Genomic DNA, 20,018 nt, shown 5'->3' on the forward strand with positions numbered 1-20,018 from the left:
TCCCTTGATGCTGCGGATGGATATGTTCTTCTCCACAAAGTCCTTCTCTCCCCTGACAAATCAGCCCTTTTGCCCATGTCTATCAGCTCGCAAATCCAGCAGCTTGAAAATTATATCCTCTGCTCATTGCTTGAGCTATGCTTTGGTCAAACAGGCATATCTACCACTGCACTAATTCCTAGGGAAACATTGTGCACAACTCTTGAAGTCAGAACCTCTCTGTAAATTCAGCAACTTTAAAGAACTCTAGTAAGCAAACATTTACTAGTTTCCACATATTTTTAATCAACATATTCATTCATGGTATGACACCCCTTTACAACTGGATTTGAGACAATAGCACCTCACCACAAGAATACTACTGTACACGTTTCCAATTTCTGTTGTCAGAACTGTATCAGCAATTAAACAGAAAGTAACATTACCCCCTTGCCAAAGTACCTGTCCTTTGTGTTTCAATTCTGTACACATGAAGATATTTGGATTAATTTTGCATTAATTTGGAATATATAATTCTAAGTTTGTTAGTACTAAATAATCGGCAGTAGACTCAGAAGACATAATGAAAAAAATAGAAATGTTTTGTGACCTTTTTTATAAATCATTGTCATCCTCATTTAAAAATGTTTTCTTTTAAAGCAAAATACTTAGTGTTGTACCTGAGTCTCCTACAGCAGTGTTTCATTGTTCAGTTAATTTAGCAATAAAAACTGAAAATGCTGAAAATATTTGGCAACTTGGATAATATTCACGAAGAAAACGTTAACACTTCAGGACTTAACAGCCGTATTTTTTTAAAAAAATGTAACAATTAACACTTGTTTAGTGCTCTTGTATGTATTTCCTTCTGAGGCTTCATTGATATGCTAACCTTGCCATTCTTACGGTAATAAAGCTTTCTCACCCAGTCTTCATGTGTTACAAGCTCCTGGGTAATAGAGTGGGAATAAATGTGTTGCCATATCCACATTGTTAGAGAGACCAATACAGACGTGATATAAGAATGGTTTTGGAGCAGAAACATTGTATAATCTATAATATATGAATTCTGTGATTTAAGTAAACATTTAGTTGGTGGGGTTGGAAGCCTGACACACTGAATTATAAATTTAGAAAAAGGGATAAAAGGCACATCTACTGGGATGTAAGAAGTAACTTGAAACCAAGATGTTGATCAGGTAAGACAGAAAGCAACTAAAATGGGAGGTCAAAAGGTAGAGATAACCTTAGTATTGCAAGATTGTGCTACAGGTTTTAAAAAAAACACATAACAGATATTAACAGTTTAACAATAACAGATGTTCTTGGGAGTTAATTGCTTCAATTATATGTTATATATTGCAGTAGTGCTGATAATTAACTACGTTTTTCTTCTCCAAGTTCTTTTCAATGGCTTATACTTTTTGTTTCAAAAAAAAGAGATAAGGAATGGAAAGGTGGTAAATCTATGCAAAGCGATATATCACCAGGTCAAACAAGCTAGCAAAGTTATTTTATTTATCAAGATTTTATTGTATAGTACAAAATGACAAACATAGGCTTTTCACAGCAGACAAACAATACTAAACTGGTCACGGTTTGAGAGGGAAGTCTACATTACTTTCAATTATTTCAACTGAATCAAGAACAATTTCAAAAGTACATTAAGAAATTTTAGATATAAATACTCCTTCCTATAAAGGAAAACTGTAGAGAAACTGGATAATGAACCAAGATTACTGAGGTACTGAGTTAAGTATCAAATCAGACTGATCATGTACTGTTATTTCGCATCAACAGGTTGTGACCCACATCAATTTCTCACACAGGATGGATTGTGTTCAGAGTACTGTATTCAGTTATTGTGTAGTTAGCCTTCTGCAACCTACATGTGAAAGTCAAGGATGCAATTACAGTGCATGCACAAAATAGCCAGATAGAAAAAACTTGGGCAAAAGAAATAGAAAAAATTGCTGTGGCTGGTCGTGTCAAAACATTAAAATGTTACAATGCATTTATTACTTTGTATGAATATGTAAATTCTCGAATTTGAAGCAGCTTTTGGAAACTGCAGTGGGAAGGAGAGTATTTCATGTAATGCACTTTTTCAGAAGTCTAAGTTAACAGCAACATCTCAGTTGTTTTTCAGCATAACTTTTACCTCCAACAGGTTTTCATTCAACTTTGTGTTACTTTGACAATTGACAGATTAAAATAAACAGGTTAAAAAAAGTACAGAAATTTTTGAAAATGGAGAATCACCATAACTCAACTGAGAAGTTTTACTTCTGAAACAAATGACCACCATAGGTGCCACCGAGTTTCTGAAATATTTTCTCACAACTGAAGTACCAGTTGTTTTGCACTCTGTTAAGTTCGTACAAGAACAATTCTCTTTAACCTCCCTCCCAACTACATTCATCCAGACTTCTGTCACTTACAATCAACTATTAGATGGCATACAAAGATGACTTTCATTCTCGCACCCTTGATTTTCATTTGAAGGGTAGCAGTGATTAAGTTCAGCAATTACTGAAAACAAATGCCACTAATGGCAATTTCAAAAATGCATTATTTTATGTGAGTAAAGATTTCACAGCTTGCAATCTCTCCATTCCAAATATACACAAATACTCATTGATGAAACATTTCTTGCATTATCTTCATATTTACCACTTTTATTCAAAATCATTTCAGATATTAGACAAATCTTTTTCAGAATTTTCTTTGATCTATCCATATTCAAGAAGCCACACACACACTCCTCCATCATGTGCTGCTCATTCGAAAACAACATGTGTTATTTGCAATGAACAAAAAGGTGAGCATGACATATTCATGAACTGATGAAACCTGGCTATGTTAGCTTCTTTCAAATGACAGTGTTCTCTTTCTTCCCCCCAATTCATGCACACAATTTGATATTTAGATCAGCTATGTCCTCTATGAAAGCAAAGTTCCTACTCTAATCTTTGCAAAGGTACCACTGTTTTAAAAGTAGCTACATTTGAAAAACAAAATGGTCTCACACAACCAACACTGCAATTATTTCCAATAAGTTAATAAATTTCAAATATTTCTAGTTATAGATAGTATAATGACACGATTTGCATTTTCATAGAACTCCATTCACATTGGCAATGGACTGAGAATCTTTCACAACAATGGACAGCACTCAAGTGTCAAAATCATAAGATAAAATTCACTATAAGGCAATAATGAAGATATAAGATACTTGTAAAGTGCCTGCTTTCATCACTGTACTGGGCTTTCATTTCTTGGACTCGGAGCGCAACATTGTAGGCACATTATTACAGACCTGTGCAGGCTGGAATTAACAATTTACAATGACATATATTTCTGTATTTAAACAAAATTCTCAACATTTCTAACTATTTTGAAGGTTTCAAAAGGGCATTAATATGTAACACAGTAATCTAAATATGTTGGGTCAACTGATAACTGTGCAAAACATTAACTACATTGTAATCATCTTATTTTCAAAATAGTTCACAATGTATTAAACACTACAATAAAATTATAGTTACATCACAGTGAAATGTGCATTATTTAAAGAGAAACACTGAACAAATGGGCTCACTTATAGCTCAATTTGGAATAAAATCTAATAAAATAAAATTTAAGAAAAGTCTTTTTAAAGGACATGGTTCAAATGTAATCATAAATTATATAATGCAGCAAACTGCTCAATAAGTAGTACTGAAAATGTCAAATTTGAGAGAACTGAAATGTTATAATGAGGAATGTATGTTACTCCACCTATTTACACAAATCAGAGAAATGCGAGTAAAATGGATAGTGATAAAATATGTATGTAACAGAGAGACTTTTCTCTTGGTTTGATGACGGCTGATGAACAAAGTACTCTTAGTGGAAGTATAAAATACTGTGCAATATAAAACTCATTTCTGGAAATCAGCCTGGGCAGATCTGCAAAGGATGAATGTCCTTGATAGTTCTTTAAATGTCCTGAATAGAAACTTTTACAGGCACAGAATGTTGTTATCCATTACAACCTTATAAAGTGTAGTGTAGACTTCACCAGCTAAATGACCACAAAAATAAATATATTTCACCATCTAGTGGTTGCTTCCCAGATTGCAGCAGAGTGCTTCTTTCTGGCAACCTAGGCAGTCCGGGAAATCTACAACATACAAACTACAGGAGTTTTAACATTACAGCATGAGCCTTATAACTTATATTTACAAAGTAACATCAAAAATATTTTACCACTATTTTTCTTCTTTACAACAGGAATTTCTTATACATTTCAGACTTTTAGTGCTGAGCTGTAGGCAAAGCCACAGTCCGAGAGTAATAGAGGGCAGTCACATACAAGGAATGTTGCAACTTATGAATGTGCAACTAGTTGTCCAAATACTGGGTCCTTATACTATCTCATAGTGAAGCCACATACATGTAACATGCATGAAAGCAGTGTCTAATCCATTTACACTTTCTCGAGTCCAGCTAATATATAAAAAGGCATATTTAGATCTGTCAAGACAAATCTGCACAAATGGCAGTTGTGTTGTTTCAACTTTAAACGTAAAAATATAGTCATTGTAGATCAAACACATTTAAGCCAGTCACATTTTACCCGGAGCATAAGTTATTGGTAAGGAATGCATACATATCACTAGTCCTCCTTAATGTACAAATTTTGTTCTTTAAAATATCCAAAAGAAAACTTCCACGTATTTATAAAATTTGATTCTTTTCAAGAACGTAACTAGTAACAATAAGCAATGAATGTTGTTTTAAAAATATACACATAGTTTAAACGTCTCTGAAAAATGCACATTTTACTTTTAAAAAATCCAAAATTAGCAATCTGCTGTACCGTATTTCCTCCATCTCTAGAGAGAAGTCTTGAATCATTGGTAAGTAATTTCACAGTTGCCAACTGCCTACTGAATACTTCACCCAAGTCACAAGGTGTAAACTTAGATAAGCAAGGTATTGGTCACGTGAGGTTTAGTCCCATTTCCTCACTCAACCTCTGCACTTGTAATAAGGATCACATAGAAATCAGAAGCAGAAACCCTCACTGATTTTGGCAACCTAACCCAGGGGCACTTCGCTTTAATTGCTTCCCTACTTTTTATCAGATGAGTACATAGCATCCTCCTAATCTGTTTGGTTACTCATTGGATCAATTTGGTATGTTATCGGGAGATGCAGATCAATTTTTAAACTGGACAACAATCTTAGATTTTGAATGATATATGCGCTTTGTCTTATCCGCATACTGAGAGTGGTGGTACAAAAGGAAAATTAAATCACATGGAGGATATGGCAAGTAGCACATGAACAGAATAGGTTTTGTTACAGATTATCTCAAATGTAGGCCTCCCCAAAAACTCCTTCTCAAGCCTTGGTCTTTTTATATTGAGTTGGACTGACTCCAACATCTGAAATTTAAAAACATTGAAAATTGCTATACATGTATATATAAACCAAAAGTATAATTGAAAAATTGTCAGAACTTATGAATTCAGCTTTTCTTTATAAAACCAAAACAAAAATCACAAGACTGAGTAAATTTTGGGTTCAGTTTGTGCTCATCTTGTGAAGGCAGTATTTTTCCTGACAACCAATAATGAAGTATTAAGGAGAGATAGCAAAGGGAATGCACATCAAGATAAAATAACAGAGGATGATACAGTAGTAGCAGCAGGACAGTTCTTTTTGTCTCTTTTAAAACGCACACTTATTAGTTTCTTCCATAAAACAGTACTTTTGTTTCAATTAGTACAAATATAGAGTAAATGCACAATTTTACAATGCACCACATGCTTTGCAACATACATGACTTCTTGATGTGTTCCTGGCTACAGTACAAGAACAGCCCAAGATGCTTTGAGAAGGAAAATATCAGCCAAAACCTTAATTTTCTGAAGTGAGTCCCCTTCTAACACCCTGAACTGTACACCTGACTCCAAATTCCCAGTTCCCTCCCTGGCTGATTCTCCCCTGAGATCCTAACCAAAATAGGTATGGGGAGTTGGATCATCAACCACTGGGATTCAACACCTGAGGGTAAGATCAACTAAGCTAATCTAAGCTAATAGGTTGTTGTTCATAATGCCCATTGTAACAGTGTGAAAATCCTTGCTTTTGGCTACGAAATTGATGCACAACTTCTAGTGAATCCATTGAAGTCTGACTGATACAAATGCACAGACTGCAATTTAGAAAACACTGATCTTTTCACAGGCTTAAAATTAATTTTGGTTTGAACAAGATATATTTAGGCTGGCGTTATGTTTATTAATATTCATCAGACCAGTGAAGGGATTAAATGTCATTCACAAATAATTAATGGCTTGCACGAATTAAAATACTGAAAATGCACAAATACAATGTTAATTTCTAATCTCATAATTCAGTCTATCAATGACAAGGAGGATCAGTTGCTGTATAATAGAACAAGACAGATATGATGCAGCAACAAACCAAATACTCAGTTACTCTGCCATTAGAAATTGTTTCAATGTCACAATATTAAAGGATTATATTGCATTGGAAGTCTACCTCCCTGTAGAATATTCTCACAAAAATACATCTGTTATTAGTTCAGGCTATACTACACAGAACAAGAATAAAGTTTCCATTTTCTCTCAATATAATACATCATGGGCTGTGACTTATTGCTGCTTCTAACCATTACATGAACACCTACAGCTTTATTAAAAATGTGTTGATTTTCCTTTTTACATAGACTATTTGAAGTTTGTGGAAACTGTAAATACCCACTGTCAGTTTCAGAAATACAAACTTGGCAAAGATTGCAGACTATTAAGCTGCTCTAACTCAATAGTATTAACCTTTTTATATTTTACAACTCTGGCCAATTTTTCTCCCCTGAATAGTCCTGAACTAAATGGTTCAACGTCTCAGCTGGCCTTGTGGAGTTGACCATTGTCTCTTCAAAGGTTAATGAGATTTGTTAATATTTATGGACTTCATGATGTGATTTTGATTACAGCGCCACAGTAAATGAAAATGCTTTACTGATAGGTACAATGCAATTAAGATGCAAACACATTCCTCCTGGCTCTTAATTATTTGTCTCACTCCACAACCTCCAAAAAATAAATTAAGTTGGACAAAAATAACATTTGCCATTTGGTTATCTTGCTACAAGATTTATTTTAAAAGAACGTAAAATCTTTGGGGGACCAGACATTTTCATCGTAACCATATGACAGAGTTAAAGAGATGCAGATGGAGAGTCCATGGCACAAATAGAAAATAAGAGGAAACAGCAAAGCAACAGTGGGAAAAAAAATCAAAAAAAATGTGTACATAGAGTGCATGAGTAAATAATGCAAAGGTTAAATGGTAAGATACATAAAACCTATCAACAGGAACAATCAATACAGACTTGATTGAGAAAAGTCTTTAATACAATCATTTTCCTTAGAGTTGCACCAAACTTTCAATTCCATCAATTTTAAAGCAGCTCTGAAAATAATGAACACGGAGAGTAGGCAACAAAGTCAGATCAGTCAGTTTTAAATATTATGTGAATTAGAAAAGTGTGCAAGAGGGACCTATTTATTAATGATTTTTCCCAGTCAGCAGTATTAATCAGAAGAATAGTTTGTGTGCCCAGTGGCTCTTCTTGGATGGGAAATAAAATTCCAATACTTTGGGAATGTAATGTTTCTAGCTGCCAAACTTACAAACAATTGCAACAAGATCAACAATAATAGTCTGCTTTTCTATGTAATTAATGACCTGAAAATGACATTGCACATTTCAACACTGCATCTCCCTGTGATTTGCTGCTGAATACTCAAACCCAGAGGAGTAGAGATCCGGCAGAATCTGGCTAAAAAGAATTGCATTCCAAAGAGATAACAGGCATGCTTTGTAAGTGATAAAGTACAAAGACAGTACACCATAAACCAAGCCTCTTTTTTTCCCATAAATGTCAGTGATAGATCACATCCATCCTTTAAGAAGCTCAAGTTTATACATATAAGAACGTTATTCAGATGCTGGCACAGGAGAGAAATAAAAAGTCACAAAGGAATCAGGCCATTCAGAAAATATCAAGTTTCATTCCAACAGCAAATGCTGCTCAATAGGACAGAGACTCCATAACAAACATGAAACACAAGCTGCCCCCTACTGGCCCAGGGGCACTTCTAAAGTTGTAATGTGCCAGTGAGTGGTAAGTTTGGACATTGGCGAACATTATGCATGTTTATATTATCAACATTGTTCAGAATTTTTGGTTTGCCTCATCCTTATTCCCACACCATATTTTCACAGATGTCACAACTCACTTATGTAGTAACAACGCAAGTTTGAATTCAATAGACTACCATTTGAAATAAGTGGTTGTTAGAATATGGACATTCCTAACAATTACAGAAAACTTGCCCAATACACCAAAAAAGAATGACCCTGAGAACATTCCAATTCTATACTCTTTGTATTTTATACAGGTATCTATGATTACATTGCCCACAGAAGTGACCATAACAGACATATTAAACTGCAGTACAACTTAACATTTAAAGAATTTTCCTACAAAACTTGCTGTCATTATGGTCAATATCTTTTTTTCATTCCTGCAAGAGGATTTTATTGATGTACTTCTCTAACAGCAGAACTTTGGTTTAGTTAAATTTATGCTCCTAGAAATTAATGGACCGCTTCCCAATAAACATAGTGGGACTCACAAGGGAAATTCAGAGTACTTGTTAAAAAGACTTTTAATACTTGTTCACACAGAGTTCACAATATGAATTTCTCTTACATAACAAATTCATTCTCTCTAATTTTTGTCTCATTAGATCGGCTTTTATTGTGCTCGGAGCTATAAATGTTTGCCTTTAATGGCAGAGTGCATAGTTTGTGTGGGAACAATTGTCCTGGAATTACATTGTGCTCTCTGGAACACAATAAGAAAAATAATGATAAAAATGCAGAAGATTTGTCAAGTACTCTGCCATAGACATGATAGTGGGTTTCATGCAGATCTGTGCCTCCTCAGTGTTAGACGAGAATTTCAATTAATAGTTGATTTAAATAAAAATTAAAACAAAAGAGCCTGCTGTTAACTAGCAGCACAAATATACAATTTTTACTTCATTGCAAAATCTAAATTTTAAGAATTAAAATGGCTGTTTTGGATGGGGGAAATAACAAAATTGTACATAATATTGCAAACGAGACTGTACAACTTGAACTACTTAAATATTTAATTACAATTTAAAGTGAATCACAAGTTAATGGCAGTGAACTTTGGTGTTTGATGCAACTCCAAACACACACTTCATCTGTACTCAGGAAGGGAGATGAACTAAGCAGAACCTATCACTAGTAGGTCAGACAATGGAATTTTCATATTTCCCCCCAATAAATCATAGCATTGTTACTTCCAAAGAGTAATAATTGAATGATAATTTATTCAGTGACAAATACTGGCCAGGACATTGGGAAAACGCATTGGAATAATTTCAATGGGACATTTTGCATTCGCCTGAAAGGTTTAATGTTTTGAAAGGAATATGGTGCTTTTAACAACACAACACTGCCTCAATATCATAATGATGCTTCAGTACAGTTATGAGCTTTAGATATAAAATAAAGTTTGAGTGCTGACTGGACACATTGCTATTACTCAGCCAAAGGTTGGCATCATTAAACAAAAAGGAAACTTACCAACTTTTTTTTTCATTCAAGGATTTAAGCTCTACTGCATGCATTTATTGTTAAAACCCTCAGATTGCCAGCATATGACTGTGACAAAAGAATAAAGCCTAGTGACATTCAAACTAAGTTAGCCTGAATAATGAATAGCTCTAAACATTCAGGGACATATGAACATTTAAAAGAAAATACTAATTTAAATTAGAAAAACATTTTCTGGAAAGAAAACTACCACAAACGTCAAGTGTTCTGCAACTTGAGAGAAATTCTTATTTTGACAACTGACTGGGTCTTACTAAGTTGTATGCAAAATGAATTACAAGGTGACTCTTAAGGGTTATTTAAAAATATTGAATAGCAAATAATAACATACTGCTAGTTATTTTAACATTAAGTCGAGCCATGGGATCAACATAAATAAGACTAAGTGTGCAAAAGTTTAAGGTGGCAAATCTTTAGCATGGCTGGATGTGCCAAATGATTTTTAGCATGGCTGGATGTGCCAAATGATTTTTAGCCTGGCCAAGTGATTTTATGTCAACTAAGATTTTCAGCAATATTTAAATTAAAATATAACTCAAATGGCTTTAAATGCATTATCCTTTGTGCAATAGTCTGCAGCAGTCTTGCCAAAAGAGTTGGCAAACTTGATTAATGAACATACAGGCTTGTTTTTAAAGTAACACTGATATAGTATGAGTGAAAACTAGCAATGTTTGAGTGCACAGAATCTTTTCAGTGCAAGATCATTAAAATTTTGTTTTATCAAATGTTACATTATTAAAAATCCTAGAGGCAAAGGTACAGCAACCGCCCAAAACTCAACAAGTTGTTGCGTCACTATCTATGTAAGTTGCAATTGAATTGTAGCACATTGAAAATCGCTTCCCTACACGGCAGTGCTTAACAAAAGATAGTGCAGAAACCTCTTTCAACTTTATTTGATGGAAAAAATTTCAATCACAGAACATATTGGGTTAATCAGGTGTTTCCCAGTGATGAATGTAGATTTTAACTACGGGTATTCTCGTCCCACAGATGTTTAGGATTAGAATCTGTGACAAACCAAACATGTTTCCAAAACTGAAACCATTCTAAGCATTTAATGACCAGGTAACTGGGCTGCAGCAGGATGGATAAAGCAGTGAACGAATCCTACTGGACCATGGCGTGGATACTTAGTTTCTAAATTGCTTTTTAGAAAGAAGCTGGTGAATGTCAACTATTGAAAGAGATTCTACTTTTATTTGGTGGATTTGGAAGGGGAGGGTGCTGTGGAGAAAGAGTGGAGTCTTCACTTGGGTGCAAAGCATTCACATAAAAGTAATGCCAAATTTCTACAATCCTTAAGTTCATGGAAATACAAATCCTTTCTGGTCCACGCAGTACCCTTTTATTAACACTAGATGTACAGCAAAATATTTACCACAAACCATCATCTTGTGGCATTAATTCAACACAGCCACTGCTACACATTTTGGTATAAGGAGTCCCTGGGACCCAGTTTCAGCAATCCCTAGTACTAGCCTTGTTCTAGTGATTGGATAATATGTGCTCTCACCTGGCACCCAGATCATTATCTTGTATCAGTTCAAAATAGTTCAAGGTTGGCTCACCTCTAGTTGCTGGATCCAAAAAGGGGACAGACAAACAGCTGATATGAAACAGGATTTCATTAAAACTGAATAGTTCATTTTTTCCCAAACCTAATATAAACTTAGCTTTTCCATGTTTCTCTTTCTTAGCCATGAAAGTAGCTTCCTTCACCATTAAGATGGTTTGGTTTAATCAAAGATACAATTAGAAATCAGTCACGCACAAAATGTACACACACCCTTGTCCAAAAAGAACACTGATTAGCTTCTTAGAGATGCAGGAAATGACTGGAGTTGGATTTTAAACTTTGCGCACAATTAAAAAAAATGATTATGTCTATGACTAGAATAAATGTCATGAATGAGACTTGCAGGTGATATCATCATGAATCCAATTTCACAGACAAGACGATACAAAACTGAATAGGTGAAAAAGGTTGCTCTGTAAAGTGTGAGGAAAATCTCCTCTCCATGTACCATCCAAACAGGGTCAGATCCTAGTCATGTATCTGGGCCCAAAAATAAATGGTTCTTTCCTCTCAAGAAACAAATACACACTGTAAATAAATATAAGACATCACTGATGTCATGTCAAAAATTAGATTTCCAGTAACTTTTAAAGTAAAATATAAATAAGATATTCTGCGAGACACCTAGCTCTCACTGAGATAACGATTCCGAATGAATAGTTGCAGGGTGGTGCAATGTATGAGCACTGAGCAAGCTGTTCACATCTCCAACATCAATACTTCCAAAATCCGTCACAGCAACAGACATTTTTGCCTGAGCAATGTGTGAAGTGTGGTTTTCAAAATCCACACTGTCAGGGTTATCAGACAGTCCGGGATTGAATGTTTTCGGCAGAGAGAAATCCATCTTCAATTTTTTTGTGGACATCTCCAATGCTGGTCTATCCAAAATTACTTGATCCAGTTCCAGCTGGAAAAACCCCGATTCTGCTTGACTTAAGGTAACAGTATCACAGTCGTGAGTGGGTGTAACTCTTCCTTGGTCACAGATGGGCTCCAGCGAACAACTAGTTTCAGATTGGTTCACTGGAGAATTGCAGTACTCAAACATCTGGCTGTTACCACTCATGGTGCAAACTGCAATTTCGACATCTTGCTGTTCTGTAACAAAATGTGGTAGGGTAGTAGGGAATAAGTATCAAAGAAAAATCAATTCAATAATTTGACATACGAGTATCTCATTATCAACACAGATGAACTTATTCTCAAAGGGAAACCACAAGTTGTAATACATCTGACTTTCCAAAAGGCATTTGATAAAGTGCCACACGGAAGGTTAATAGGCAAGATAAGGGCTCATGAATTTATGAATAATGTATTAGCATGAATAGAAGTTTAGTTTATTGAGCAAACTCTAGGCATTTGCAGGGTGGGATTACTGGAGTGTTTTAAAGGTCAGTATTTATAATCTATATAAAGAACATAGATATGTGATTGTTACTTTGCCTAAATTTGTTGATAAGCCAGTTGAAAACCTAAGTTGTGAGCAGGACACAGAGAGGAGGCAAAGAGATATAGAGAGGTTAAATGGGTAGTCAATAAGATGGCAGATAGAGCATAATGTGGGAAATTGTGAACTTATTCACTTTGGCGTAAGAATATAAAAGCAGAATATTTCTTTAAAAACTGTCAAGGTTCTAAATGTTGATGTTCAACAAACTGTATTGTGCTCATACAAGAAAAATAAAGTTAGTATACAGGTACAGCAAGCAAATTTGGAAGGCAAATGACATGTTGGCCTTCACTGCACAAGAACTGTTGTACAGGAATAAAGAAGCATTGCTCCAATTGCACAAGGCTTTGTACGCAGTTTGGATCTCCATATATAAGATGATATATTTGCATTGCAGCAGTAGAGCAAAGGTTGATCAGATTGGTCTCTAGGATGGCTAAGAGGCTGAGTAAAATGATCCTGCATTTCCTGCAGTTTGGAAGAATTAACATGTGCGTTTCTGAAGACGCTAGACAGGGCACCAAGCTTAGTCCTGCAGGCTGGGAAATCTCAAACACAGCATCAGAGTCTAAGCATAAGGGGTCAATCATTTACGATGGAGATGAGCAGAAAGTGTTTCACTCAAAAGGGTTGTGAATCTTTGGATTCTTCAGAAAACTCTGAATCCTCCAGTGTTAATTACACTTAAGATTGGGATTAACAGACTGTTAGTTTCTCAGGGAATCAAGGAAGAGTGATGAGGATGCGAAGGCAAAAGTCAAGATCAACCATGAACGGTGGAACAGGTTCAACACGATGGATGTGGACAAGATGTTTCCTCTAGTGGGAGAATCTAGTTTTATGGGTCACTATTTAAAAACACATTTAAGACAGTAATAAGGAGTAATCCTTTCTAAGAGGGTTGAGTGCCTTTGGAAATCTCTTCCTGATATTAACAAATGCAGAACCTTTGAATATTTTTAAGCAGAGGTGGATAGGTTATTGATAAGCGATGGTGTGAAAGGTTAATGGATGTAGGTGGGAACATGAAGTAGGCAGATCAACTATGATGTTATTGAATGGTAGAGTGGGCTTAAGGGACCAAGTAGCCCACTTCTACATTTAATTTGTATATACAACAGGCCACATGACTTACTCCTATGCTTACCTTGTGATCTATATGCATAGAATTAAATTAGAAAGAACTTTCCTTGAGGTACAACTAACGTAAAGGCCACAAAGACATTTGGAAAAAATACATAACAGGTCTAAATTTAAGCTGAAAATGTGTTGCTGGTTAAAGCACAACAGGTTAGGCAGCATCCAAGGAACAGGAGATTCGACGTTTCGGGCCAGAGCCCTTCATCAGGAATGAGGAGAGGGTGCCAGGCAGGCTAAGATAAAAGGTAGGGAGGAGGGACTTGGGGGAGGGGCGATGGAGATGCGATAGGTGGAAGGAGGTCAAGGTGAGGGTGATAGGCCGGAGTGGGGTGGGGGCGGAGAGGTCAGGAAGAGGATTGCAGGTTAGGAGGGCGGTGCTGAGTTCAAGGGAATCGACTGAGACAAGGTGGGGGGGAGGGGAAATGAGGAAACTGGAGAAATCTGAGTTCATCCCTTGTGGCTGGAGGGTTCCCAGGCGGAAGATGAGGTGCTCTTCCTCCAACCGTCGTGTTGTTATGTTCTGGCGATGGAGGAGTCCAAGGACCTGCATGTCCTCGGTGGAGTGGGAGGTAGAGTTAAAGTGCTGAGCCACGGGGTGGTTGGGTTGGTTGGTCCAGGCGTCCCAGAGGTGTTCCCTGAAGCGTTCTGCAAGTAGGCGGCCTGTCTCCCCAATATAGAGGAGGAGGCCACATTGGGTGCAGCGGATGCAACAGTTGATGTGTGTGGAGGTGCAGGTGAATTTGTGGCGGATATGGAAGGATCCCTTGGGGCCTTGGAGAGAAGTAAGGGAGGAGGTGTGAGCGCAAGTTTTGCATTTCCTGCGGTTGCAGGGGAAGGTGCCGGGAGTGGAGGTTGGGTTGGTGGGGGGTGTGGACCTGACGAGGGAGTCACGAAAGGAGTGGATCTTGTACCAAAGGGACAGTTCAGACAACCCTAAAATAATTAAGGGGCTGGAGACACATATCAAAGGACCTCAGTCACGTAGTTATAGATATGTACAACATGGAAACAGACCCTGCTGTCCAACTCGTCCATGTCAATCAGATATCCTAACCTAATCTGGTCCCATCCACCGCCCCGAACCTCATAGTCCCACAACCCCGCACCGCCCGTTTCTACCTCCTGCCCAAAATCCACAAACCTGACTGCCCCGGCCGACCCATCGTCTCAGCCTGCTCCTGCCCTACCGAACTCATCTCCGCATACCTTGACATGGTTCTGTCCCCTTTAGTCCAAGAACTCCCCACCTACGTTCGGGACACCACCCACGCCCTCCACCTCCTCCAGGATTTTCGCTTCCCCGGTCCCCAACGCCTTATCTTCACGATGGACATCCAGTCCTTGTACACCTCCATCCCCCAACACGAAGGACTCAAAGCCCTCCGCTTCTTCCTTTCCCATCGCACCAACCAGTACCCTTCCACTGACACCCTCCTTCGACTGACTGAACTGGTCCTCACCCTGAGTAACTTCTCTTTCCAATCCTCCCACTTCCTCCAAACTAAAGGAGTTGCCATGGGCACCCGCATGGGCCCCAGCTATGCCTGTCTCTTTGTAGGATATGTGGAACAGTCCATCTTCCGCAACTACACTGGCACCACCCCACACCTTTTCCTCCGCTACATCGATGACTATATCGGCACTGCCTCGTGCTCCCACGAGGAGGTTGAACAGTTCATCAACTTTACCAACACCTTCCATCCCGACCTCAAATTCAACTGGACTGTCTCAGACTCCTCCCTCCCCTTCCTAGACCTTTCCATTTCTATCTCGGGCGACTGACTCAACACAGACATCTACTATAAACCGACTGACTCCCACAGCTACCTGGACTACACCTCCTCCCACCCTGCACCCTGTAAAAACTCCATCCCATATTCCCAATTCGTTCGTCTCCGCCGCATCTGCTCCCAGGAGGACCAGTTCCAATACCGTACAGCCCAGATGGCCTCCTTCTTCAAGGACCGCAGATTCCCCCCAGACGTGATCGACGATGCCCTCCACCGCATCTCCTCCACTTCCCGCTCCTCCGCCCGCCACCAAGACAGAACCACACTGGTTCTCACCTACCACCCCACCAACCTCCGTATACAGCGTATCATCCGCCGTCATTTCCGCCAACTCCAAACAGACCCCACCACCAGGGATATATTTCCCTCCCCTCCCCTATCAGCGTTCCGTAAAGACCACTCCCTTTGTGACTCCCTCGTCAGGTCCACACCCCCCACCAACCCAACCTCCACTCCCGGCACCTTCCCCTGCAACCGCAGGAAATGCAAAACTTGCGCCCACACCTCCTCCCTTACTTCTCTCCAAGGCCCCAAGGGATCCTTCCATATCCGCCACAAATTCACCTGCACCTCCACACACATCATCTGTTGCATCCGCTGCACCCGATGTGGCCTCCTCTATATTGGGGAGACAGGCCGCCTACTTGCAGAACGCTTCAGGGAACACCTCTGGGACGCCTGGACCAACCAACCCAACCACCCCGTGGCTCAACACTTTAACTCTCCCTCCCACTCCACCGAAGACGTGCAGGTCCTTGGACTCCTCCATCGCCAGAACACAACAACACGACGGTTGGAGGAAGAGCGCCTCATCTTCCACGTGGGAACCCTCCAGCCACAAGGGATGAACTTGGATTTCTCCAGTTTCCTCATTTCCCCTCCCCCCACCTTGTCTCAGTCAATTCCCTTGAACTCAGCACCGCCTTCCTAACCTGCAACCCTCTTCCTGACCTCTCCGTCCCCACCCCACTCCGGCCTATCACCCTCACCTTGACCTCCTTCCACCTATCACATCTCCATCGCCCCTCCCCCAAGTCCCTCCTCCCTACCTTTTATCTTAGCCTGCCTGGCACCCTCTCCTCATTCCTGATGAAGGGCTCTGGCCCGAAACGTCGAATTTCCTGTTCTTTGGATGCTGCCTAACCTGCTGTGCTTTTAACCAGCAACACATTTTCAGCTCTGATCTCCAGCATCTGCAGACCTCACTTTTTACTCCTAAGTCTAAATTTAAATCTGGGATGTCTACCCAACTGAGAAACAAAAAAACATGATGCAATAATAAAATAACCTCAGTCCCCAGCCAATGTTTTGGCAGGAATATCACAAGTACTAACCCACCTCGGAAACTCAATCTAAGTCACACATGAAGTGCATTAGATTAAGTGTCCAATTTAACTGTGTTACAAGATATTGATCAGAAGTTTGCATATGAACAGCAGGTCATAGGCGGCGACAGCAGAGTTGGAAGAAGGAAATTGCTGCAATTATACTTAAACCAGAGGCAAAAAAGAAACAAAGACCAGAATGAGCTAACAACACAGTTAAAAAAACGTAGGTTCTTTCTGAAGTACTCCAAAGTTTCAGGATAATGAACTTTACCTACAAATACTTATAAGGTTTCTGGGCACAGAGAAATGATCACCTGAGTTCTGGATGAGTAGTGGATCTTGTTCTGGGTCCAGTCTGCTCGTAGTGGAGGAGATGGGTGGAGAGTTTGGGGTTCGGCTGCAACTCTCACCTTCAATGCTATCCAACTCCTGGTCCATGTAGTCTCTTACGAAATGAGAAAAAAAAATGTTAGTATTACTTAAATAAAACATAAACTTTCAATCCAGAAAGGAACTGACAAGACAAAATTTATGCAAGATGATAAATATATGAGGAAATTATGTCATAATTTGAAAATGTTCAGTTCATCGCTTTTCAACATGACCTCAAATAAACCAAAAGCCAGATATTCCTCTCACAGTCTCACCTTGCTTTCCACTCTAACAATTAATTTTATCCACTAAAAGAGGAAAATCTGCCCTTTACTTGTAAGTTTTAAAATAATACAAATCATAAAAATACAGCCTTTAATAGTTCTAACAGTTTACATACATTAAAATTAGGCCACATGAAAGCACAATTAATGAGCCAAAGTGTAGCAAGGAGACATATATCAATGATCATGAACAACTTATAGACATGATTTGGAGATGCCAGTGTTGGACTGGGGTGTACACAGTTAAAAATCACACAACACCAGGCTTTAGTCCAAAAGGTTTAACTGGAAGCACACTAGCTTTCGGAGCGACGAAATCACCTGATGAAGGAGCGTCGCTCCGAAAGCTAGTGTGCTTCCAATTAAACCTGTTGGACTATAACCTGGTGCTGTGTGATTTTTAACTTCTAGACATGTCATCTTCCATTCATTTGGCCATCATGCAGGTGCTCATGCAACTTTGGTGTCTTACTGTCACTCATTAGTTTATCTTCCTTTTGGAAAAAGTTATCCAAGTGTTCCCTTCAAAATTCAGCCATGACAAAATATGACAGTAGATCCACAAATCCACACACACACACAGTTGCTGCATGTGTGTGTGTGGGTGCTTATGTGTACCTGTGGGTGGATGGATGAGTGTGAGCCCTTTACTTGGTGGGGAAGAGCAAGGTAGGTTGGTGTATAAAAACCCATGAAGACACTCTTCTTTGAGAGTTGTACTGTTATAGTTATGACTGTGTATTAGCAGTTTATTGTATACTGTACAATGTTGTGGTTCTGTTCGCCGAGCTGGAAATTTTTGCTGCAAACGTTTCGCTCCCTGGCTAGGGAACATCATCAGTGCTATTGGAGCCTCCTGTGAAGCGCTGCTTTGATGTTTCTTCCGGTATTTATAGTGGTTTGTTCTTGCCGCTTCCGGGTGTCAGTTTCAGCTGTAGTAGTTTGTATGTGGGGTCCAGGTCGATGTGTCTGTTGATGGATGTTCTTGCCGCTTCCGGGTGTCAGTTTCAGCTGTAGTGGTTTGTATATGGGGTCCAGGTCCATGTGTCCAAACTCCATTAACAGACACATGGACCTGGACCCCATATACAAACCACTACAGCTGAAACTGACACCCGGAAGCGGCAAGAACATCCATCACCAGACACATCGGCCTGGACCCCACATACAAACTACTACAGCTGAAATTGACACCCGGAAACGGCAAGAACAAACCACTATAAATACCGGAAGAAACATCAAAGCAGCGCTTCACAGGAGGCTCCAATAGCACTGATGATGTTCCCTAGCCAGGGAACGAAACGTTTGCAGCAAAAACTTCCAGCTCGGCGAACAGAACCACAACAACGGACACCCGAGCTACAAATCTTCAACCAGACTTTAAATACTGTACAATATATACATTGTGCATTACCAATTATTCCTGGAAACATATTAAATTTGGGGACAGGTTTAGCCCATTAAACAATCTGCAAATACTGCTATTTTTACTTTATTATATTTTATGTTGTTAACACACCACAATAGCAACCCACAGGGGGTCAGTTTAGCTCAGTTGGCAGGATGACTCTCTAATGAGAGAGTGGTTTCCAATAGCACACCATTATATCTCCCTGATTAAAAAGAAAATGCAAATCAGGTCTTCCATAAGCATTCTAATCAATCTGGATTACAGAAATTAATAGTGTACATAAGTACCGCAGTCAATACTGGAAATTACAGATCTGAATTACAATATAGCGAACAGCTTCCAAAAGACAAACATTGTTATTGCAATATTTATTATTTACTTCATAAATACTTTAGAAACTGTACAAAAATCTCTACTGGAAAATTCGTACTGTAGAAGACCTGTTAAACAAAAGCTTTCTTTCTCTCGGATCGCTGATAAAAAAGTTACGCGTGGTTATTTTGTTAGATTCCAGTATGTTAGGTGTCTGTCATTCAGGCACATAGCTTAATCCTACACTAATGACCTTGGGTTATTCCTCATTTCATTCTAAGACTGACAACTCAATTCACTTTTGGTCTGCATGGTATCACTCTCCTTTTCCCAACAGTCTAAGCTCATCTAACCTAGTGCCTAAAATCAAATCACTGGGTTCAGTTTCAAATATTATGGAATTTCTGGCATTTGACACAAATGTAAATTCATTACTTTTACATCAGGAACCTTCTGTAGAACTTATGTAATACTGTAAGATCTGGTATAAAAGACAAGTCTAAATTTTCAGTCAAAAAGTAGGTGGTGATGTTTTACACAAGTAACATCTGAGAGGTTGAAATCCACCCTCTACCAATTACCACGAATCATGAAATCCTTTAAAGGGTTTCAATTTCATGAAGAAGTTCAGT

The 20,018-nt window shown here is 38.7% G+C and overlaps 1 protein-coding gene across 3 annotated transcripts in view; it reads right to left on the minus strand.

Moving 5' to 3' along the window:
• Positions 1–10,011: 10,011 nt before the first annotated feature.
• LOC132828848 (mesoderm induction early response protein 2-like) overlaps positions 10,012–20,018 on the minus strand; it is a 71,156-nt gene continuing 61,149 nt past the window's right edge. For all 3 annotated transcript variants that reach the window (XM_060845997.1, XM_060845996.1, XM_060845998.1), the window contains 2 exons: positions 17,322–17,452; positions 10,012–12,397 (listed from right to left, as the gene is read on the minus strand). In XM_060845997.1, the coding sequence (XP_060701980.1) occupies positions 11,928–12,397; positions 17,322–17,452 (601 nt within the window). In that variant the 3' untranslated portion in view covers positions 10,012–11,927. The remainder of the gene's footprint in view (positions 12,398–17,321; positions 17,453–20,018) is intronic.

The sequence above is a fragment of the Hemiscyllium ocellatum genome, chromosome 28, assembly GCF_020745735.1.
Source record: "Hemiscyllium ocellatum isolate sHemOce1 chromosome 28, sHemOce1.pat.X.cur, whole genome shotgun sequence".
Lineage (NCBI taxonomy): Eukaryota > Metazoa > Chordata > Chondrichthyes > Orectolobiformes > Hemiscylliidae > Hemiscyllium > Hemiscyllium ocellatum.